General features: G+C 50.9%; 1 protein-coding gene across 1 annotated transcript in view; it reads right to left on the reverse strand.

The window, feature by feature from the left end:
* Window positions 1–23,978, reverse strand: part of LOC137376907 (otogelin-like) — a 392,329-nt gene that overhangs the window by 333,668 nt on the left and 34,683 nt on the right. The window contains exons 10-11 of the mRNA XM_068045865.1: window positions 19,902–19,948; window positions 18,305–18,450 (exon numbers count right to left, since the gene is read on the reverse strand). Of these exons, the coding sequence (XP_067901966.1) occupies window positions 18,305–18,450; window positions 19,902–19,948 (193 nt within the window). The remainder of the gene's footprint in view (window positions 1–18,304; window positions 18,451–19,901; window positions 19,949–23,978) is intronic.

Raw genomic sequence — 23,978 nt, forward strand, 5'->3', positions numbered from 1 at the left:
ACACACACCACCCCACCCCCACCTCTCTCCTCTCTCTCCATCCCACTCCCTCTCTCTCATCCTCCCTCCCCAACACACTCTCACCACTCTCCTCCCATCACACTCTCTCTCCTCCACCCAACCTCTCTCTCACTCACACATCCACCCTCTCCCCTCCAACTCTCCACTATCCTCTCCTCTCCCCTCACCTCACTCTCTCTCACTCCCTCCCACCACTCACACCTCCTCCACCCCATCCACTCACTCTCACTCTCACCACCCCACCCCACCACACTCACACTCTCCTCCACCCACTCACTCCCCATCCACCTTTCTCTCTCTCGCTGCTCCCATCCACTCTCGCTCTATCTCTTCTCCCCTCCACTCTCTCACTCTCTCTTCACCCATCCAATCTCTCCCACTCAATCCCTCCCCCGTCCACTCTCACTTTCTCACTCTCTTCTCCCCCGTCCACTCTCTCTCTCTCACTCTGTCCTCCCCGTCAACTCTCTCTCTCTCACTCTCTCCTCCCCCGTCCACTCTCACTCTCCTCCCATCCACTCTCCTCCCATCCACTCTCTCTCTGCCTCTCCTGCCATCCACTCTCTCTCTCTCTCCTCCCATCCACTCTTTCTCTCTCTTCTCTCTCTCCTCCCATCCACTCTTTCTCTCTCTCTCCTCCCATCCACTTTCTCTCTCTCTCTCCTCCCATCCACTCTCTCTCTCTCTCTCTCCTCCCATCCACTCTCTCTCTCCTCCCATCCACATCTTCTCTCTCTCTCCTCCCATCCACTCTCTCTCTCATCTCTCCTCCCATCCACTCTACTTCTCTCTCCTCCCATTCACTCTTTCTCTCTCTCTCCTCCCATCCACTCTATTTTCCATCCACTCTCTCTCTCTCTCTGCTCCCCATCACTCTCTCTGTCTCCTCCCATCCACTCTCTCTCTCTCTCCTCCCATCCACTCTCTCTCTCTCTCCTCCCATCCACTCACTCTGTCTCTCTGCTCCCATCCACTCACTCTCTCTCTCTGCTCCCATCCACTCACTCTCTCTCTCTCTCCTCCCATCCACTCTCTCTCTCTCCTCCCATCCACTCTTCTCTCTCTCTCCTCCCATCCGCTCCCTCTCTCTCTCTCCTCCCACGTACCTCTCTTGTCTCCTCCCATCAACCTCTCACTCTTCCCCTCTCCACTCTCTCTCTTTCTCACCCCCCATCCACTCTCTCTCTCCTCCCATCCACTCTCTCTCTCCTCCCATCCACTCTCTCTCTCTCTCTCATCTCCCATCCAATCTCTCCCACTCAATCCTCCCCGTCCACTCTCACTTTCTCACTCTCATCTCCCCCGTCCACTCTCTCTCTCCTCCCATCCACTCTCCTCCCATCCACTCTCTCTCTGCCTCTCCTCCCATCCACTCTCTCTCTCTCCTCCCATCCACTCATTCTCTCTCTTTCCTCCCATCCACTCTCTCTCTCTCTCTCTCTCTCCTCCCATCCACTCTCTCTCTCTCCTCCCATCCACTCTCTCTCTCTCTCTCCTCCCATCCACTCACTCTCACTCTCCTCCCATCCACTCTCTCTCTCTCTCTCCTCCCACCACTCTCCCCCATCCACTTTCTCTCTCTCCATGCTCCCATCCACTCTCACTCTTTCTCTTCTCCATCCACTCTCTCTTTCTCTCTCCTCCCATCCACTCTCGCTCTCTCTCCTCCCATCCACTCCCTCTCTCTCTCTCCTCCCATACACTCTCTCCTCTCTCTCCCATCCCATCCACACTCTCTCTCTCTCATCCCATCCACTCTCCTCCCATCCACTTCTCTCTCTCTATGCTCCATCCACTCTCGCTCTTTCTCTTCTCCCATCCACTCTCTCTCTCTCTCTCCTCCCATCCACTCTCTCTCTCTCTCCTCCCATCCACTCTTTCTCCCTCTCTCCTCCCATCCACTCTCTCTCCTCCCATCCACCTCCCTCTCTCACACCTCCCATCCACTCTCTCTCTCTCCTCCTCCATCCACTCTCTCTCTCTCTCCTCCCATCCACACTCTCTCTCTCTCCTCCAATCCACTCTCTCTCTCTCTCTCCCCCCACTCTCTCTCTCTCTCTCCTCCCATCCACTCTCTCTCTCTCTCCTCCCATCCACTCTTTCTCCCTCCATCCTCCCATCCACTCTCACTCCTCCCATCCACTCTCCCTCTCTCTCTCCTCCCATCCACACTCTCTCCTCCCATCCACTCATCCCTCTCTCTCTCCTCCCATCCACACTCACTCTCTCTCCTCCCATCCACTCTCTCTCTCTCTCTCCTCCCATCCACTCTCTCTCTCTCTCCTCCCATCCACACTCTCTCTCTCTTCTCCCATCCACTCTCTCTCTCTCTCTCCTCCCATCCACTCTCTCTCTCTCTCCTCCCATCCACTCTTTCTCCCTCTCTCCTCCCATCCACTCTCTCTCCTCCCATCCACTCTCCCTCTCTCTCTCCTCCCATCCACACTCTCTCTCTCTCCTCCCATCCACTCTCTCTCTCTCTCTCTCTCTCTCCTCCCATCCACTCTCTCTCTCTCCTCCCATCCACTCTTTCTCTCTCTCACCTCCCATCCACTCTTTCTCTCTCTCTCCTCCCATCCACTCTTTCTCTTTCTCTCCTCCATCCACTCTCTCTCTGTCCCTCCTCCCAACCCTCCCTCTCTTTCTCTTCTCCCATCCACTCTCTCTCTCTCTCCCATCCACTCTCTCTCTCTCTCTCTCTCTCTCTCCCCCATCCCCTCTCTCTCTCTCCTCGATCCACTCTCTCTCTTTCTCTCCTCCATCCACACTCTCTCTCTCTCCTCCCATCCACACACTCTCTCTCTCTCCTCCCATCCACATCTCTCTCTCTCCTCCCATCCACTCTTTCTCTCTCTCCTCCCATCCACTCTCTCTCTCTCCTCCCACCTCCCAACCCCTCCCTCTCTTTCTCTTCTCCCATCCACTCTCTCCCTCTCCTCCCATCCACTCTCTCTCTCTCTCCTCCCATCCACTCTCTCCCTCTCCTCCCATCCACACTCTCTCTCTCTCTTCCTCTCATCCGCTCTCTCTCTTTCTCTCCTCCCATCCACTCTCTCTCTCTCTCCCACCTCCCAACCCCTCCCTCTCTTTCTCTTCTCCCATCCACTCTCTCCCTCTCCTCCCATCCACTCTCTCTCTCTCTCTCTCCTCCCATCCACTCTTTCTCTCTCTCTCCTCCCATCCACTTCTCTTTCTCTATGCTCCCATCCACTCTCGCTCTTTCTCTTCTCCCCCGTCCACATCTCTCTCTCTCACTCTGTCCCTCCCCGTCAACTCTCTCTCTCTCACTCTCTCCTCCCATCCACTCTCCCTCTCTCTCTTCCCATCCACTCCCTCTCTCTCTCTCCTCCCATACACTCTCTCTCTCTCTCTCCTCCCATACACTCTCTCTCTCTCTCTCCTCCCATCCACACTCTCTCTCTCTCTCCTCCCATCCACTCTCTCTCTCTCTCCAACCATCCACTCTCTCTCTCTCTCCTCCCATCCACTCTTCTCTCTCTCTCCTCCCATCCGCTCCCTCTCTCTCTCTCCTCCCACGTACCTCTCTTTTCTCCTCCCATCAAATCTCTCACTCTCCCCCTCTCCACTCTCTCTCTTTCTCACCCCCCATCCACTCTCATCTCTACTCCCATCCACTCTCTCTCTCTACTCCCATCCACTCTCTCTCTCTCGCCTCCCATCCACTCTCTCTCTCTCTCTTCTCCCATCCAATCTCTCCCACTCAATCCTCCCCCGCCCACTCTCACTTTCTCACTCTCTTCTCCCCCGTCCACTCTCTCTCTCACTCTCTCCTCCCCGTCAACTCTCTCTCTCTCACTCTCTCCTCCCCCATCCACTCTCACTCTCCTCCCATCCACTCTCCTCCCATCCACTCTCTCTCTGCCTCTCCTCCCATCCACTCTCTCTGTCTCTCCTCCCATCCACTTTCTCTCTCTCTATGCTCCCATCCACTCTCTCTCTCTCTCTCCTCCCATCCACTCCCTCTCTCTCTCCTCCCATCCACTCCCTCTCTCTCCTCCCATACACTCTCTCTCTCTCTCTCCTCCCATACACTCTCTCTCTCTCTACTCCCATCCACTCTCTCTCTCCTCCCATCCACTCTTTCTCTCTCTTTCCTCCAATCCACTCTCTCTCTCTCTCTCTCTTCTCCCATCCACTCTCTCTCTCTCCTCCCATCCACTCTCTCTCTGCCTCTCCTCCATCCACTCTCTCTGTCCTCTCCTCCCATCCACTCTTTCTCTCTCTCTCCTCCCATCCACTTTCTCTCTCTCGATGCTCCCATCCACTCTCGCTCTTTCTCTTCTCCCATCCACTCTCTCTCTCTCTCCTCCCATCCACTCTCGCTCTCTCTCCTCCCATCCACTCCCTCTCTCTCTCTCCTCCCATACGCTCTCTCTCTCTCTCTCTCTCTCCCATCCCATCCACTCTCTCTCTCTCTTCTCCTCCCATCCACTCTCTCTCTCTCTCCTCCCCATCCACTCTCTCTCTCTCTCTCCTCCCATCCACTCTCTCTCACTCCTCCCATCCACTCTTCTCTCTCCCTCCTCCCAACCCCTCCCTCTCTTCCTCTCCACCCATCCACTCTCTCTCTCTCACCTCCCATCCACTCTCTCTCACCTCCCATCCACTCACTCTGTTTCTCTCCTCCCATCCACTCTCTCTCTCCTCCATCCACTCTTTCTCTCTCCTCTCCTCCATCCACTCTCTCTCTCACTCCCTCCTCCCAACCCCTCCCTCTCTTCTCTCCTCCCATCCACTCTCTCTCTCTTCCCATCCACTCTTTCTCTCTCTCTCCTCCCATCCAATCTCTCTCCCTCTCCCTCCTCCCAACCCCTCCCTCTCTTTCTTTTCTCCCATCCACTCTCTCTCTCTCCTCCCATCCACTCTCTCTTTCTCTCTCTCCTCCCATCCACTCTCTCTCTCTCCTCCCATCCACTCTTCTCCCTCTCTCCTCCCATCCACTCTCTCTCTCTACCTCCTCCCAACCCCTCCCTCTCTTTCTCTTCTCCCATCCACTCTCTCCCTCTCCTCCCATCCACTCTCTCTCTCTCTCCTCCCATCCACTCTCTCTCTTTCTCTCCTCCGATCCACTCTCTCGCTCTCTCCTCCCATCAACTCTCTCTCTCTCCTCCCATCCACTCTCCTCCCATCCACTCTCTCTCTCTCTCTGCTCCCATCCACTCTCTCTGCCTCTCCTCCCATCCACTCTCTCTCTCTCTCCTCCCATCCACACTCTCTCTTTCTCTCCTCCCATCCACTCTTTCTCTCTCTCTCCTCCTTCCACTCTCTCTCTCTCTCCTCCCATCCACTCTCTCTCTCTCTCCTCCCATCCACTCTTCTCTCTCTCTCCTCCCATCCACTCTCTCTCCCATCCACTTCTCTCTCTCTCTCCTCCCATCCACTCTCTCTCTCTCCTCCCATCCACTCTCTCTCTCTCCTCCCATCCACTCTCTCTCTCTCCTCCCATCCACTCTCTCTCTCTCTCTGCTCCCATCCACTCTCTCTCTCTCCTCCCATCCACTCTTCTCTCTCTCTCCTCCCATCCACTCTCTCTCTCTCCTCCCATCCACTCTTTCTCTCTCTCCTCCCATCCACTCTTTCTCTCTCTCTCCTACCCATCCACTCTCTCTCCCATCCACTCTCTCTCTCTCTCTCCTCCATCCACTCTCTCTCTCTCCTACCATCCACTCTCTCTCTCTCCTCCCATCCACTCTCTCTCTCTCCTCCCATCCACTCTCTCTCTCTCTCTGCTCCCATCCACTCTCTCTCTGCCTCTCCTCCCATCCACTCTCTCTCAAACCTCCCATCCACTCTTTCTCTCTCTCTCCTCCCATCCACTCTCTCTCTCTCTCTCTCTCTCCTCCCATCCACTCTCTCTCTCCTCCCATCCACGCTCTCTCTCTCTCTCCTCCCATCCACTCTCCCACCATCCACTCTCTCTTTCGGCTCCCATCCACTCTCTCTCTTTCTCTCCTCCCATCCACTCTCTCTCTCTCTCTCCTCCCATCCACTCTCTCTCTCTCTCCTTGCATACACTCTCTCTCTCTCTCTCCCATCCCATCCACTCTCTCTCTCTCTCTCCTCCCATCCACTCTCTCTCTCTCCTCCCATCCACTCTCTCTCTCTCTCCTCCCATCCACTCTTCTCTCTCTTTCCTCCCATCCACTCTTTCTCTCTCTCTCCTCCCATCCACTCTCTCTCTCCTCCCATCCACTCTCTCTCTCTCTCTCTCCACCCATCCTCTCTCTCTCTCTCTCTCTCTCCTCCATCCACTCTCTCTCTCTCTCCTCCCATCCACTCTCTCTCTCTCTCCTTCCATCCACACTCTCTCTCTCTCTCCTCCCATCCTCTCTCTCTCTCTCTCCTCCCATCCACTCTCTCTCTCTCCTCCCATCCACTCTCTCTCTCTCTCTCTCCTCCCATCCACTCTCTCTCTCTCCTCCCATCCACTCTTTCTCTCTCTCTCCTCCCATCCACTCTCTCTCCCATCCACTCTCTCTCTCTCTCTCCTCCCATCCACTCTCTCTCTCTCCTACCATCCACTCTCTCTCTCTCTCCTCCCATCCACTCTCTCTCTCTCCTCCCATCCACTCTCTCTCTCTCTCTGCTCCCATCCACTCTCTCTCTGCCTCTCCTCCCATCCACTCTCTCTCTCAAACCTCCCATCCACTCTTTCTCTCTCTCTCCTCCCATCCACTCTCTCTCTCTCTCTCTCTCTCCTCCCATCCACTCTCTCTCTCCTCCCATCCACGCTCTCTCTCTCTCTCCTCCCATCCACTCTCCCACCATCCACTCTCTCTTTCGGCTCCCATCCACGCTCTCTCTTTCTCTCCTCCCATCCACTCTCTCTCTCTCTCTCCTCCCATCCACTCTCTCTCTCTCTCCTTGCATACACTCTCTCTCTCTCTCTCCCATCCCATCCACTCTCTCTCTCTCTCTCTCCTCCCATCCACTCTCTCTCTCTCCTCCCATCCACTCTCTCTCTCTCTCCTCCCATCCACTCTCTCTCTCTCTCTCCTCCCATCCACTCTCTCTCTCCTCCCATCCACTCTCTCTCTCTCTCTCTCCTCCCATCCACTCTCTCTCTCTCTCTCTCTCCTCCCATCCACACTCTCTCTCTCTCCTCCCATCCACTCTCTCTCTCTCTCCTTCCATCCACACTCTCTCTCTCTCTCCTCCCATCCTCTCTCTCTCTCTCTCCTCCCATCCACTCTCTCTCTCTCTCCTCCCATCCACTCTCTCTCTCTCTCCTCCCATCCACTCTCTCTCTCTCTCCTCCCATCCACTCTCTCTCTCTCTCTCTGCTCCCATCCACTCTCTCTCTCTCCTCCCATCCACTCTTTCTCTCTCTCTCCTCCCACCCACTCTCTCTCTCTCTCCCTCCTCCCAACCCCTCCCTCTCTTCTCTTCTCCATCCACTCTCTCTCTCTCCTGCCATCCACTCTCACTCTCTCTCTCTCCTGCCATCCACTCTCTCTCTCTCCTCCCATCCATTCTCTCTCTTTCTCTCCTCCCATCCACTCTCTCTCTTTCTCTCCTCCCATCCACTCTCTCGCTCTCTCCTCCCATCCTCTCTCTCGCTCTCCTCCCATCCACTCTCCTCCCATCCACTCTCTCTCTCTCTTTCCTCCCATCGACTCTCCCCCTCTCCACTCTCTCTCTTTCTCACCCCCACCCACCCTCTCTCTCCTCCCATCCACTCTCTCTCTCTCCTCCCATCCACTCTCTCTCTCTCTTCTCCCATCCAATCTCTCCCACTCAATCCTCCCCCGCCCACTCTCACTTTCTCACTCTCTTCTCCCCCGTCCACTCTCTCTCTCTCACTCTCTCCTCCCCCTTCCACTCTCACTCTCCTCCCATCCACTCTCCTCCCATCCACTCTCTCTCTGCCTCTCCTCCCATCCACTCTCTCTCTCTCTCCTCCCATCCACTCTTTCTCTCTCTCTCCTCCCATCCACTTTCTCTCTCTCTATGCTCCCATCCACTCTCGCTCTTTCTCTTCTCCCATCCACTCTCTCTCTCTCTCCTCTTCTCTCTCTCTAAGCTCCCATCACTCTCGCTCTTTCTCTTCTCACCCATCCACACTCTCTCATCTCTCCCTCCCATCCACTCCCCCTCATCTCACCTACCATCCACTCACCTCTCTACAACCCTCCCAACCACATCCCACACTCTCCCACCCCAACCACACTCTCTCACTCTCACCTCACAATACACTCTCTCTCTCTATCTCTCCATCCACTCTCCTCTCTCTCCCATCCACTCTTCTCTCTCTCTTCCTCCCATCCACTCTCTCTCTCTTCTCTCTCCATCCACTCTCCTCTCTCTTCCTCCCATCCACTCTCCTCTCTCTCTCCTCCATCCACTCCCTCTCTCTCCTCCATCCACTCTCTCTCTCTCCTCCATCCACTCTTCTCTCTCTCTCCTCCCATCCACTCTCTCTCTCTCTCTCTCCCATCCACTCTCTCTCTTCTCTCCCATCCACTCTCTCTCTCTCTCCTCCCATCCACTCTCTCTCTCTCTCCTCCCATCCACTCCTCTCTCTCTTCTCCTCCCATCACTCTCTCTCTCTCTCCTCCCATCCACTCTCTCTCTCTCTTCTCCTCCATCCACTCTCTTCCTCTCTCTCATCCACTCTCTCTCCTCCCATCCACTCTCTCTCTCTCTCCTCCCATCCACTCTCTCTCTCTCTCCTCCATCCACTCTCTCTCTCTCTCTCCTCCATCCACTCTCTCTCTCTCCTCCCATCCACTCTCTCTCTCTCCTCCCATCCACTCTCTCTCTCTCTCTTCTCCCATCCACTCTCTCTCTCTTCTCCTCCCATCCACTCTTCTCTCTCTCTCCTCCCATCCACTCTCTCTCTCTCTCCTCCCATCCACTCTCTCTCTCTCTCCTCCCATCCACTCTTCTCTCTCTCTCCTCCCATCCACTCTTCTCTCTCTCTCTCCTCCCATCCACTCTCTCTCTCTCTCTTCCTCCCATCCACTCTCTCTCTCTCCTCCTTCCCATCTCTCTCTCTCTCTCCTCCCATCCACTCTCTCTCTCTCCTCCCATCCACTCTCTCTCTCTCTCTCTCTCTGCTCCATCCACTCTCTCTCTGCCTCTCCTCCCATCCACTCTCTCTCTCTCTCCTCCCATCCACTCTTTCTCTCTCTCTCCTCCCATCCACTCTCTCTCTCTCTCTCTCCTCCATCCACTCTCTCTCTCTCTCTCTCTCCTCCCATCCACTCTCTCTCTCTCTCTCCTCCCATCCACTCTCCCACCATCCACTCTCTCTTCGCTCCATCCACTCTCTCTCTTCTCTCCTCCCATCCACTCTCTCTTTCTCTCCTCCCATCCACTCTCTCTCTCTCTCCTCCCATCCACTCTCTCTCTCTCTCCTCCCATCCACTCTCTCTCCATCACTCTCTCTCTCTCTCTCCTCCATCCACTCTCTCTCTCTCCTACCATCCACTCTCTCTCTCTCTCTCCTCCCATCCACTCTCTCTCTCTCCTCCCATCCACTCTCTCTCTCTCTCTGCTCCCATCCACTCTCTCTCTCCTCTCCTCCCATCCACTCTCTCTCTCAAACCTCCCATCCACTCTTTTCTCTCTCTCTCCTCCCATCCACTCTCTCTCTCTCTCTCTCTCTCCTCCCATCCACTCTCTCTCTCCTCCCATCCACGCTCTCTCTCTCTCTCCTCCCATCCACTCTCCCACCATCCACTCTCTCTTTCGGCTCCCATCCACTCTCTCTCTTTCTCTTCCTCCCATCCACTCTCTCTCTCTCTCTCCTCCCATCCACTCTCTCTCTCTCTCCTTGCATACACTCTCTCTCTCTCTCTCCATCCCATCCACTCTCTCTCTCTCTCTCTCCTCCCATCCACTCTCTCTCTCTCCTCCCATCCACTCTCTCTCTCTCTCCTCCCATCCACTCTTTCTCTCTCTTTCCTCCCATCCACTCTCTCTCTCTCTCCTCCCATCCACTCTCTCTCTCCTCCCATCCACTCTCTCTCTCTCTCTCTCCACCCATCCTCTCTCTCTCTCTCTCTCTCTCCTCCCATCCACTCTCTCTCTCTCCTCCCATCCACTCTCTCTCTCTCTCCTTCCATCCACACTCTCTCTCTCTCTCCTCCCATCCTCTCTCTCTCTCTCTCCTCCCATCCACTCTCTCTCTCTCCTCCATCCACTCTCTCTCTCTCTCTCTGCTCCCATCCACTCTCTCTCTCTCCTCCCATCCACTCTTTCTCTCTCTCTCGTCCCATCCACTCTCTCTCCCATCCACTCTCTCTCTCTCTCTCCTCCCATCCACTCTCTCTCTCTCCTACCATCCACTCTCTCTCTCTCTCCTCCCATCCACTCTCTCTCTCTCCTCCCATCCACTCTCTCTCTCTCTCTGCTCCCATCCACTCTCTCTCTGCCTCTCCTCCCATCCACTCTCTCTCTCAAACCTCCCATCCACTCTTTCTCTCTCTCTCCTCCCATCCACTCTCTCTCTCTCTCTCTCCTCCTCCCATCCTCTCTCTCTCTCCTCCCATCCACGCTCTCTCTCTCTCTCCTCCCATCCACTCTCCCACCATCCACTCTCTCTTTCGGCTCCCATCCACGCTCTCTCTTTCTCTCCTCCCATCCACTCTCTCTCTCTCTCTCCTCCCATCCACTCTCTCTCTCTCTCCTTGCATACACTCTCTCTCTCTCTCTCCCATCCCATCCACTCTCTCTCTCTCTCTCTCCTCCCATCCACTCTCTCTCTCTCCTCCCATCCACTCTCTCTCTCTCTCCTCCCATCCACTCTTTCTCTCTCTTTCCTCCCATCCACTCTCTCTCTCTCTCTCCTCCCATCCACTCTCTCTCTCCTCCCATCCACTCTCTCTCTCTCTCTCTCCTCCCATCCACTCTCTCTCTCTCTCTCTCCTCCCATCCACTCTCTCTCTCTCTCCTCCCATCCACTCTCTCTCTCTCTCCTTCCATCCACACTCTCTCTCTCTCTCCTCCCATCCTCTCTCTCTCTCTCTCCTCCCATCCACTCTCTCTCTCTCCTCCCATCCACTCTCTCTCTCTCTCTCTGCTCCCATCCACTCTCTCTCTCTCCTCCCATCCACTCTTTCTCTCTCTCTCCTCCCACCCACTCTCTCTCTCTCTCCCTCCTCCCAACCCCTCCCTCTCTTTCTCTTCTCCCATCCACTCTCTCTCTCTCCTGCCATCCACTCTCACTCTCTCTCTCTCCTGCCATCCACTCTCTCTCTCTCCTCCCATCCATTCTCTCTCTTTCTCTCCTCCCATCCACTCTCTCTCTTTCTCTCCTCCCATCCACTCTCTCGCTCTCTCCTCCCATCCTCTCTCTCGCTCTCCTCCCATCCACTCTCCTCCCATCCACTCTCTCTCTCTCTTTCCTCCCATCGACTCTCCCCCTCTCCACTCTCTCTCTTCTCACCCCCACCCACCCTCTCTCTCCTCCCATCCACTCTCTCTCTCTCCTCCCATCCACTCTCTCTCTCTCTTCTCCCATCCAATCTCTCCCACCAATCCTCCCCCGCCCACTCTCACTTTCTCACTCTCTTCTCCCCCGTCCACTCTCTCTCTCTCACTCTCTCCTCCCCGTCCACTCTCACTCTCCTCCCATCCACTCTCCTCCCATCCACTCTCTCTCTGCCTCTCCTCCCATTCCACTCTCTCTCTCTCTCTCCCATCCACTCTTCTCTCTCTCTCCTCCCATCCACTTTCTCTCTCTCTATCTCCCATCCACTCTCGCTCTTTCTCTTCTCCCATCCACTCTCTCTCTCTCTCCTCCCATCCACTCCCTCTCTCTCTCCTCCCATCCACTCCTCTCTCTCCTCCCATCCACTCCCTCTCTCTCCTCCCATCCACTCTCTCTCTCTCTCTCCTCCCATACACTCTCTCTCTCTCTCCTCCCATCCACTCTCTCTCTCTCCTCCCATCCACTCTCTCTCTCTCTTTCCTCCCATCCACTCTCTCTCTCTCTCTTTCTCTTCTCCCATCCACTCTCTCTCTCTCCTCCCATCCACTCTCTCTCTCTGTCTCCTCCCATCAACTCACTCTCTCTCTCTCTCCTCCCATCCACTCTCTCTCTCTCATCCCATCCACTCTTTCTCTCTCTCTCCTCCCATCCACTTTCTCTCTCTCTATGCTCCCATCCACTCTCGCTCTTTCTCTTCTCCCATCCACTCTCTCTCTCTCTCCTCCCATCCACTCTCGCTCTCTCTCCTCCCATCCACTCCCTCTCTCTCTCTCCTCCCATACACTCTCTCTCTCTCTCTCCCATCCCATCCACTCTCTCTCTCTCTTCTCCTCCCATCCACTCTTTCTTCCTCTCCCTCTCATCCACTCTCTCTCCTCCCATCCACTCTCTCTCTCTCTCTCCTCCCATGCACTCTCTCTCTCTCTCCTCCCATCCACTCTCTCTCTCTCTCTCCTCCCATCCACTCTCTCTCTCTCCTCCCATCCACTCTCTCTCTCTCCTCCCATCCACTCTCTCTCTCTCTCTGCTCCATCCACTCTCTCTCTCTCTCCTCCCATCCACTCTTTCTCTCTCTCTCCTCCCATCCACTCTCTCTCTCTCTCCTCCCATCCACTCTCTCTCTCTCTCCTCCCATCCACTCTTTCTCTCTCTCCTCCCATCCACTCTTCTCTCTCTCTCCTCCCATCCACTCTCTCTCCCATCCACTCTCTCTCTCTCTCTCCTCCCATCCACTCTCTCTCTCTCCTACTATCCACTCTCTCTCTCTCTCTCCTCCCATCCACTCTCTCTCTCTCTCTCTCTCTGCTCCCATCCACTCTCTCTCTGCCTCTCCTCCCATCCACTCTCTCTCTCTCTCCTCCCATCCACTCTTTCTCTCTCTCTCCTCCCATCCACTCTCTCTCTCTCTCTCTCTCCTCCCATCCACTCTCTCTCTCTCTCTCTCTCTCCTCCCATCCACTCTCTCTCTCTCTCTCCTCCCATCCACTCTCCCACCATCCACTCTCTCTTCGGCTCCCATCCACTCTCTCTCTTTCTCTCCTCCCATCCACTCTCTCTCTTTCTCTCCTCCCATCCACTCTCTCTCTCTCTCCTCCCATCCACTCTCTCTCTCTCTCCTCCCATACACTCTCTCTCTCTCTCTCCCATCCCATCCACTCTCTCTCTCTCCTCCCATCCACTCTCTCTCTCTCTCTCCTCCCATCCACTCTTTCTCTCTCTTTCCTCCCATCCACTCTCTCTCTCTCTCTCCTCCATCCACTCTCTCTCTCTCCTCCCATCCACTCTCTCTCTCTCTCTCCTCCCATCCACTCTCTCTCTCTCTCTCTCCTCCCCATCCACTCTCTCTCTCTCTCCTCGCATCCACACTCTCTCTCTCTCTCCTCGCATCCACACTCTCTCTCTCTCTCCTCCCATCCTCTCTCTCTCTCTCTCCTCCCATTCACTCTTTCTCTCTCCTCCCATCCACTCTCTCTCTCTCTCTCTCTCCTCCCATCCACTCTCTCTCTCTCCTCCCATCCACTCTTTCTCTCTCTCTCCTCCCACCCACTCTCTCTCTCTCTCCCTCCTCCCAACCCCTCCCTCTCTTTCTCTTCTCCCATCCATTCTCTCTCTCTCCTGCCATCCACTCTCACTCTCTCTCTCTCCTGCCATCCACTCTCTCTCTCCTCCCATCCACTCTCTCTCTTTCTCTCCTCCCATCCACTCTCTCTCTTTCTCTCCTCCCATCCACTCTCTCGCTCTCTCCTCCCATCCTCTCTCTCGCTCTCCTCCCATCCACTCTCCTACCATCCACTCTCTCTCTCTCTCTGCTCCCATCCACTCTCTCTCTGCCTCTCCTCCCATCCACTCTCTCTCTCTCTCCTCCCATCCACTCTTTCTCTCTCTCTCCTCCCATCCACTCTCTCTCTCTCTCTCCTCCCATCCACTCTCTCTCTCTCCTCCCATCCACTCTCTCTCTCTCCTCCCATCCACTCTCTCTCTCTCCTCCCATCCACTCTCTCTCTCTCTCTCCTCCCATCCACTCTTTCTCTCTCTCTCCTCCCATCCACTCTCTCTCCCATCCACTCTCTCTCTCTCTCTCCTCCCATCCACTCTCTCTCTCTCCTCCCATCCACTCTCTCTCTTTCTCTCCTCCCATCCACTATCTCGCTCTCTCCTCCCATCCACTCTCTCGCTCTCCTCCCATCCACTCTCCTCCCATCGACTCTCTCTCTCTCTCTGCTCCCATCCACTCTCTCTCTGCCTCTCCTCCCATCCACTCTCTCTCTCTCTCTTCCCATCCACTCTTTCTCTCTCTCTCCTCCCATCCACTCTCTCTCTCTCCTCCCATCCACTCTCTCTCTCTCTCTCCGCCCATCCACTCTCTCTCTCTCCTCCCATCCACTCTTTCTCTCTCTCCTCCCATCCACTCTCTCTCCCATCCACTCTCTCTCTCTCTCTCCTCCCATCCACTCTCTCTCTCTCTCCTCCCATCCACTCTCTCTCTCTCTGCTCCCATCCACTCTCTCTCTCTCTCTGCTCCCATCCACTCTCTCTCTCTCTGCTCCCATCCACTCTCTCTCTGCCTCTCCTCCCATCCACTCTCTCTCTCTCTCCTCCCATCCACTCTCTCTCTCCTCCCATCCATTCTTCTCTCTCTCTCCTCCCATCCGCTCCCTCTCTCTCTCTCCTCCCACGTACCTCTCTTGTCTCCTCCCATCAACTCTCTCACTCTCCCCCTCTCCACTCTCTCACTTTCTCACCCCCCATCCACTCTCTCTCTCCTCCCATCCACTCTCTCTCTCTCCTCCCATCCACTCTCTCTCTCTCTCTTCTCCCATCCACTCTCTCCCACTCAATCCTCCCCCGTCCACTCTCTCTTTCTCACTCTCTCCTCCCCCGTCCACTCTCTCTCTTTCACTCTCTCCTCCCTGTCCACTCTCTCTCTCTCACTTTCTCTTCCCCGTCCACTCTCTCTCTCTCCTCCCCGTCCACTCTCTCTCTCTCCTCCCCCGTCCGCTCTCTCTCTCTCCTCCCCCGTCCGCTCTCTCTCTCTCCTCCCCCGTCCACTCTCTCTCTTCTCCTCCCCTGTTCTCTCTCTCTCTTCTCCTACCCCGTCCACTCTCTCTCTCTCCTACCCCGTCCACTCTCTCTCTCTCTCCTACCCCGTCCACTCTCTCTCTCTCTCCTCCCCCGTCCACTCTCTCTCTCTCTCCTCCCCCGTCCACTCTCTCTCTCTCTCCTCCCCCGTCCACTCTCTCTCTCTCTCCTCCCCGTCCACTCTCTCTCTCTCCTCCCCCGTCCACTCTCTCTCTCTCTCCTCCCCGTCCACTCTCTCTCTCTCCTCCCCCATCCGCTCACTCTCTCTCTCCTCCCCCATCCGCTCACTCTCTCTCTCCTCCCCCATCCGCTCACTCTCTCTCTCCTCCCCCATCCGCTCACTCTCTCTCTCCTCCCCCATCCGCTCACTCTCTCTCCTCCCCCATCCACTCTCTCTCTCTCCTCCCCCATCCACTCTCTCTCTCTCTCTCTCTCTCTCCTCCCCATCCACTCTCTCTCTCTCTCTCTCCTCCCCCATCCACTCTCTCTCTCTCTCTCTCTCTCTCTCTCTCTCTCCTCCCTCATCCACTCTCTCTCTCTCCTCCCCCCTTCTCGCTATCTCTCTGACCGTTGCTGGGAGCGGGAACTGCACTTTTGACCTTCAGACAGATTCAGAGTTTTCCAGCAGACTTTCAAAAAAAGTTGGAACCCGTCGAAAAACCCGACTCTTTCTGCATCACCCCTCAGCTGTGAAACTAACACTTGCAATTTTTTGTTAAAACTGATCTGAAGAAGCCAATCGGAAATTTCTCATCTGTGAAATTATCAGTCATGGACCCCAAAATTGTTTACCACGGAGACAGTTGCTAACCCTTGATGAAAGCCTAAAGTTCCAAAATGCATAAAAAACACAATTGCAAAGGGGTTGGAATATAAGAGTAAGGAAATCTTGCTGCAATTATAAAGGGATTTTGGAGGGACCGCCCCTGGACTATTGTGTGTTGTTTTGGCCTCTTTGCCTAAGGAAAGATACACTTGCGTTAGAAGGGCTACAGTGATAGTTCACTAGATTGATCCCTGGGATGAGAGGGCTGTCCTATGAGGAGAGATCAAGTAGAATAGGCTTATGTTCTCTGGAGTTTAGAAGAATGAAAGGCAAGATTATTTAAATTTGTTAAATTCTTGCAGGGCTTCACAGGATACATGATGAGAGGCTGTTTCCCCTGCCTGTATAATCTCGGACTAGGGGGTCATAATCGCAGAAGAAGGGTTCAGCCATTTAGGATTGAGATGAGGAGACACTTCTTCACTCAGAGGGTTGTGAATCTTTGGAATTCTCTAGCCCAGAGGGCTCTGGATGCTCATTCAATAAGTATATTCAAGACTGAGACTGATAGATTTTTAGAATCGAGAGATGTGGGGATGGGCAGGAAAGTGGAGTTGATGTAGAAGTTCAACCATGATATTATTGAATGGTGGAGTAGGTTCGATGGGCTGTATAGCCTCCTCCTGCTACTATTTCTTAAGCTAGATCTAAGCTATTTATCTTTGAAGCCTGTGAGTCTTTTAAAGTCCATTCCATCTGCAGTTCTGCCTGCGGTCACCTTCCCCGCCATGTTCTCATGGGCTTGCTGGAAATTTGAGTTCAGCACTCCCATGGAGCAGAAACTGATACTATGCCTTTCCCCACTCACTTTTCCATAGGCTAATGAAGGTCCTGTCTGCTTCAGATGGGGGCGAGAAATGTCCGTACCAGACCCAACCAGCATTTGAGACTATGCAAAGTGAGAAATTAACCTATTAATCCAATCCTTCAAAAATAATTGGAGAGCCAGTCGCAAGAAGGGAATTCTGGATCTACCTTCTCTGCATATCTGCTCTAAATCACCTGTTTGGTTTTCAAAGACTGCATGGAACAAGTTATTTTTTCAAATTCATGTTTCCAGCAGCTGCATTTCTGCTGTACACACAAATCAGAAATTCAAACTAATGCCGCACATGATTTTTTGACTATTAGTTTAAATGGTCGTAAATATTACTTGCCTGAATTTTTCATGTGCTCTTGCAGGCATGGCACCTTGCTGGGAGCATGAAGTAGAAAGTTACCCCTTAATCCACCTTATTCTACTCAACAAAAAATATATTAATACGTGACAATTATAAAAAAGCAAATGAACACAATGCCCTGATAAATAGATTATCCTAGAAATTAGATGACAAAAATGCAGTATGATTTAGTATCAAGATGTTCCAACACTGTTCTTGAAATCAAAATAAAAAGCTTTGAAAGGGACTTAAGATCTTAGCTGTTCAGAATTCTAAGGTATGATTTTTATTGGCAAAGTTTCTGCCTACTAATTTGGAAAATATAAGAGTTTCTTTGACCTAATTAAGTCGGCATCCCATGGGACACATGTTGTAACAGATTTTCTGAACTTTGTATGGTGCTTTATAGCTTGGAAAATTCTCACTGTGGTTCACAAGTTTTTCATTGAGTAAAGAGGGCCAAATGCAAAAATTACTAGAATATTCAGATGCAAACAAGAAGGAAATCTATTTTTTCTCACTACTTTTTAAAATATTTACAACCGAGAGTGGATCTTAAATATTAGCCAGAGGTAGCATTAAAACACAAAATGGTTTTTGAAAAGTACAAAGAAAAACAACCAGAAAAGAAGAGAAATTCAAGCCAACAATAATTCCCTGTTCTCGTGAATTGTCTCTTTCATAACATTACATCAATCCATATTCAGCAGGTGTTTTCATATCAACTGCTGTCTCTTTCATCAACCACTTTGAAAACTTCTTTTATCCTGACCTGCTCTCATCATCCACACCATTAAAGACATTGGCATTTCAACAGTCACAGATAAGATTCCATCGACTCAACTTCTTGTCCAAATTATTGTCCTAAATGTGGCTGCAAATTTCACATGATTCGTAAATCTACATGGTCTTGGTGAATATCCCTTTCATCAGCTCACAGGCACCAGAAGATTGCTGGCTTTGTGGTTAAAGGATGAGAGACCTTGTAGTTTTTCTTTCAGGTGAAATGTGATGGCCTTGATTGTGCCATTTAGTAATGATAAACTGAAAGGCTTTTATCTAAGAAGAGCTGTGCACCAAAGTTCAGTGACTGGATTTCCAATTCACCAACCATCACTCCTGCCCTTTTTATCTCCAACTACCCTCTTTATATATTTAAATTCATTCAATCCTATTTTATGATGAGAAATAAATTTTGTTCAAATCCCTTATTCTTTCTTACCCTCTGCTTCTTCTACAAAAACAAACTTTGTTTCTTACTGTGCCACACTGAGAATTTTGGAGGCTGATGGTAAACTTTCCAGAGTTGCGGCTCTTTGCTAGAATATACTGGCATGTAGCATGGAAGGTGTAAACCCGTTCATCAAACGTCTTGAAGTGAATATCTCCAGTTACTGAGCACTCCGCTAGAAGCAATAAGAAAAACACTAAGCAAAATCAGATCAGTACTACAAGTATTTTAATCTCCATATGTATAAACTTAAATCAGATCTTTAGGGGTTGTTGAAGGGAATGTCTGCTGTATATAGAGAAGTTGTTGACTAATACAGTATTTTCTCAATCAAGAGTTTCCAACAAGTAAAGCATTTTGATATTTTCAGTGATGAATTTAGACATCAACCACGATCAATGTGCAACTATATGGACACAGGAGTCTGCTTTTGAACTGCATTATTCACATGCAAGTAATTTGGTGTCACCATACTGGATATCTGCCCTACAGCAAGGCACAACAGATTTCAACTGGTCTTAACTCGATTGTTGTATAAATTCAGCAGACCTTGAACGTAACTCGGAATGGAATAGCGACAAGTGATTTTGTGTGGGAATCATTTTACTTTGTTAGAACAAATGCTGCACCACATTCAAATATCAGGGGATGTAAGTTAAAAGTTAGGAAGCTAAAACTAAGGAATTCAGGAATAACTATTACAGCTAAAGGGTAATAGAGTTGCAGAATAAGTTAGGGGTGGCGTTGAAGCGTACAGTGATACTGAATGTGTTTCTGTAGATAACAGTGATTGAGGGATGTAGAAGAGGTGCAGTTGATCACGGAGAAGAGTTTGGCTTATTTGCATAATGGGTATTTCGAGTATCTAAAAATGTTTTCTTTCTTATATTTAGGTCAACCATAAATGGTTAATGTCACTGAAGAAACCCCTCTTCCTATTCAGGTAGTATCTACTTATTCCTCATCTTTAATATAGAGGTTACCAAAATCATAATACATTAACAAATAAATAAAAATTCAGTATGCTCTGAATTCAACATTGTTATGCCTGTTTTACAAGCATAAAAATGGTGCATCAATGACAAATGTAGCAGTGGGAAAGCCCTTGCCTGATTTGTGTGTGGACCTGGGCCGCTGCTAAATTCAGCAGTGCCTTTTTTTTTAGGTAGGCAATATTGAAATGAGGCTCCTATGGCCATATCCAAACTCATTCTCGTAAATGTAGAAAGTAGTCAGTGCTCACATTGCTGTAAACTTAGCCTATGTTTTCAAATTCTACAGTGGCCTAACCAACAGTCCTTAAAGGGACCGCTGGAGGGCCTGGAAGAAGTCTTCAGGTAAGTTTTCTTTTTAAACCTATCTTAATGTGGTGACAGGAGAGCAGGGGTTAGTAGAAGCAGTCTCACCTGCCAGCTGACTACTGCAACGGGGCATCTATTTGCTATCTGCAGCTTGCTGAGAAAATGTTAATGAGAATTGAACCAGAAAGCAGTTCAGGCCTCCTGACTGCCACATTGGTTGGGCACTGTAGGTGTATCCCTGATATGGTGCCCATTTGTCACTGAAGCCCAAAGCTCCCCCCATAGCTATAAATGGCAAATGCGCATCATAAAAAAAATCATTTACCTGGACAGTTATTCTCTGTACAGTTCCAAATGCCTCCTCCGCAAATACTGGAACCAAATAAAGATATTTAAAATAACATGACTTGAAAGTATACTTTTTAGGACTTTGTTTTTACATCGGCCTACAATTACATTTCAGAAATACAATAGGTAACATTTTTACAGAATATTTAGCACCACCAGAAAGGGACAGAAACAGATTATAATGAGAAATGTGGAAAATTGGATAACAAAGGAAAGTGGAAAGGGAGCAGAAGCTGAGTGTGGAGAAAACTGAGAAGTTGGGAGTTGTGTGGTGGGAGTGTACCAAAATCAGCTGAGAAGGGGTGGGGAGAAGTGTATCAGCTTGAAATGAGTGAACAGATGTAGAGTACTAGTTTAACAAGATGGAACAGTACCAGTTTGAATTAAGGGAGAGGTAGTGGAAGAAGAAAATGAACTAGAAGAGAATAATGTCTCTTAAAAGATGGGGCCCATCTTAGTTTTTCTATCGAGAGTAACTCTAAAGTGTCTCCATTGCAGAATCTAATTGCCCTCAAATAATTCCAGGATTTTTTTCTCTTTTATCTCTACTTCATCCTTCTCCCTGGCAACTGTCTGAGGCTAAACCAGACTCTTCACAAATGTGATGTCATATTTGACCCAGAGAAGCGATTCTGACTACAGAGCCACACCATCACTGAGACTGCTTACTTCCAACTCCGTAACATTGCCTGACTCCACCCCTGCCTCAGCTCATTTGCTGTTGAAACCCTCATCCATGCCATTGTTACCTCCAGACTTGACTATCCCAATGCACTCCTGGCCAGCATCCCGCATTCTACCCTCTGTAAACTTGAGGTCATCCAAAATTCTGCTGCCTTTGTCCTAACTTGCACCAAGTCCTGTTCACCATCACCCTGTGCTTGGTGATTTAGATTGGCTCACAGTTAGGCAACACCTCAGTTTTAAAATTCGTATCCCTGTTTTCAAATCCATCCATAGCCTCTCCCCACCCACCACCACAACCACCCCCTTCACCCATCTCCCCACCACCACCTCAATCCCTGAACCTCCTCCAGCCTTACAACCTTCTGAAAGCTCAGTGCCGCTCTAATTTCGACCTTTTGAGTATCCCCCGTTTTAATTGCTTCAAATTGGCAGCCATGCCTTCAGCTGCCAAAGCCCTAGACCCTTGACATCCCTCCCTAAACCACTGTCTCTTCTTCCTCCTTTAATATGCTCCTTATAATTAACCTCTTGGACAAACTTTGGTTCATCTGCCCTAATAGCTCCTTAAGAGTCTTGTGTCACATTATGTTTGGTTACCACATTTAAAGCTTTACATAAATATAGTTGTTGTTATTTATCTTCTAGTCCATTCTATATTGGTTCTAAATTTGATTTTACTAATTTGAACCTCCATCCCCCTCTTGGAATTTAATTTGAAGCAATTTTCTAGGTCTTTTTATACAATTCACTATTTATACTACTCTATAAAATCACCTCTCAGACACTTTGTGCTGAATTTTAATCTTTTGGCTCACATGCATTGGGTCAGGAACCCAAATGTTTCAGCAGTGCGCTTGCCAGTGGCTCTTTAACGCAGTCACAACATTTTCATCTGATTTCTGGGTTTCCTGACCTATTGGAGCAGACAGGCTTGATGATGGCCTGCTGCAGTCTGCTTCAGCTCCACTAGTTAAAGGGACCCTTTGAGTGTCTGAAAGGAAGCATTGTAGAAATGCCAGGTCTGAGCCAGCAACTGGACAAATGAAGGGTTAACATGCAAAGACTGCACCACGGTTCTCAGATGCATCCCTGGACATCATGCTGCAGGCTGCAAGGGCCCCCAGGGAAGTTCTGTTCCCCACAGACGGGAGGAAGAAGGGAGCCGCAGGGACTCGAAATAGCAGACGATGTCACCAGCAGGAATGTGATGACTCATACCTCGATACAGTGCCAGAAGAGGTTTAATGACCTGATTAGGTGAGCCATGAGAGGGGCGATGGAGAAAGGGTACATTGAAGTGGGGAATCTGTTCAAACTGCTTCCACTCCTGACTTCTTACCTACATCCACGCCTGCCCCTCAGTAAGAGCCACACATGCTGACTCAAGTTCCAATGGCCAATTGGGGCAGTCTTTGGTGGGGCCATCACAGGCTCTAAAAGCTAGAGGACATTAGGGTAATAGGAAGAGGAAGAAAAAGGATTAGTAAGAAAGAAGGATAGATAGATAGCTAGATAGATAGAGAAAGAAAGATAGGAAGACTTGCATTTATGGTGCCTTTCAAACCTCAGGACAGCCCAAAGCACTTTACAGCCAATGAAATACTTTTGTAATGTTGTAATGCAGGAAACACAGCAGCTAATTTGCACACAGCAAGCTCCCACAAACAGCAATGTGGTAATGACCAGAAAATCTGTTTTTGTGATGTTGATTGAGGGATAAATAATGGCTAGGAAACAGTGATAATTCCCCCACTCTACTTTGAAATAGTGACATGGCATCTTTTACCTGAGAGGGAAGAAGGGGTCAGCAATATGTCTGTACATGGACACTAATGTCCAAAGTAAAAATTTTGAGGTCCATGCTAGAAATTTTGAGGTCCATGGTAATTTTAAATGTCCTGTTCCAAGCCTTTAAACTTGTGCTTTAAAATAACCTGCTAGGTTATTTTGAAACTGTGTTATCCAACATATGGCCTGCAGGCTAGAATCCAACTCACCAAAGATTTCCATCCACCTGCCAATTCTCTGTGACGGACAGCGGGCTGCCTGTGGCCTGGCTTTGATAGATGGCTCTCCTATTGAAATGTATGTCAGGCAGAGGGGGTAGGTGGGACCTGGGTCTGACGAGTGGCAGATACCTTTCTGTGATTGCTCAGTGTCTGTGACTGACAGTGGGCTGTCCGGGTGGGGTGAGCACTGATTGGCAGTTTACGGCACAGACATCGGCCACCCCCACTGCTTTCACACGGTTCAGGGTGTAAGTGGGAATGGCTACTGTGGGGGGGAGAGAGGCCAAGGAGAGAGCAAGAAGTGGACCAGCACACAGCCAGAGGCACGGGGTAGAGCGGCACTGAGGAAGCACACAGTCAGGTAGCCCTTTAAACAAGCACCAGCCTGGGGAGCAGAGGGAGAGGGAGAGGGAGAGGGGAGAATGATAAAGTGATAGATACAGAGAGGGAAGAAAGATGGGGGGGGAGAGGAGGAGAGAGAGGGACACAAAAGGGAGAGAGAGCAGAGAGACATAGGCACAGGTGGGGAGAAATGGAAGACAGAGAGAGGCCGAGGGGAGAAGGACACAGAGGGGGAAGAGAGAGGGGAGAGAGATGGACCCAGAGAGGGGAGAGAGCATGAGGGAGAAAGATGTTTTGTTGGAGATGATCATTGCCTGGCACTTGTGTGGCACGAATGTAACTTGCCACTTATCAGCCCAAGCCTGAATGGTGTCTCGGTCTTGCTGCATGTGGACCCAGACTGCTTCAGTATCTGAGGAGTCATGAATGGTGCTGAACATTGTGCAATCACCAGCGAACATCCCCACTTCTGACCTATGATGGAGGGAAGGTCATTGATGAAGCAGATTAAGATTGCTGGCCTAGGACACTACTCTGAGGAACTCATACAGTGATGTCCTGGGCCTGAGATGATTGACCTCCAACAACTACAACCATCTTCCTTTGTGCTAGGTATGACTCCAACTGATGAAGTGTTTTCCTCCTGATTCCCATTGATTCCAGTTTGCTCGGGCTCCTTGATGCCACACTCAGTCAAATACTGCCTTGATGTAAAGGGCAGTCACTCTCACCTCATCTCTTGAGTTCAGTTCCTTTGTCCATGTTTGAATCAAGGCTGTAATGAGGTCAGGAGCCGAGTGGCCCTGGCGAAACCCTAACTGTGCATCGGTGAGCAGGTTATTGCTGAGCAAGTGCCGCATGATAACAATGTCAACGACACCTTCTATCACTTTGTTGATGACCGAGAGTAGACTGATGGGGCAGTAATTGGTTGGGTTTGATTTTGCATGCTCTTTGTGTACAGGACATACCTGGGAAATTTTCCACATTGTCCGGTAGATGCCAGTGTTGTAGCT

The sequence above is a fragment of the Heterodontus francisci genome, chromosome 14 (assembly GCF_036365525.1).
Source record: "Heterodontus francisci isolate sHetFra1 chromosome 14, sHetFra1.hap1, whole genome shotgun sequence".
In the NCBI taxonomy this organism is placed as follows: domain Eukaryota; kingdom Metazoa; phylum Chordata; class Chondrichthyes; order Heterodontiformes; family Heterodontidae; genus Heterodontus; species Heterodontus francisci.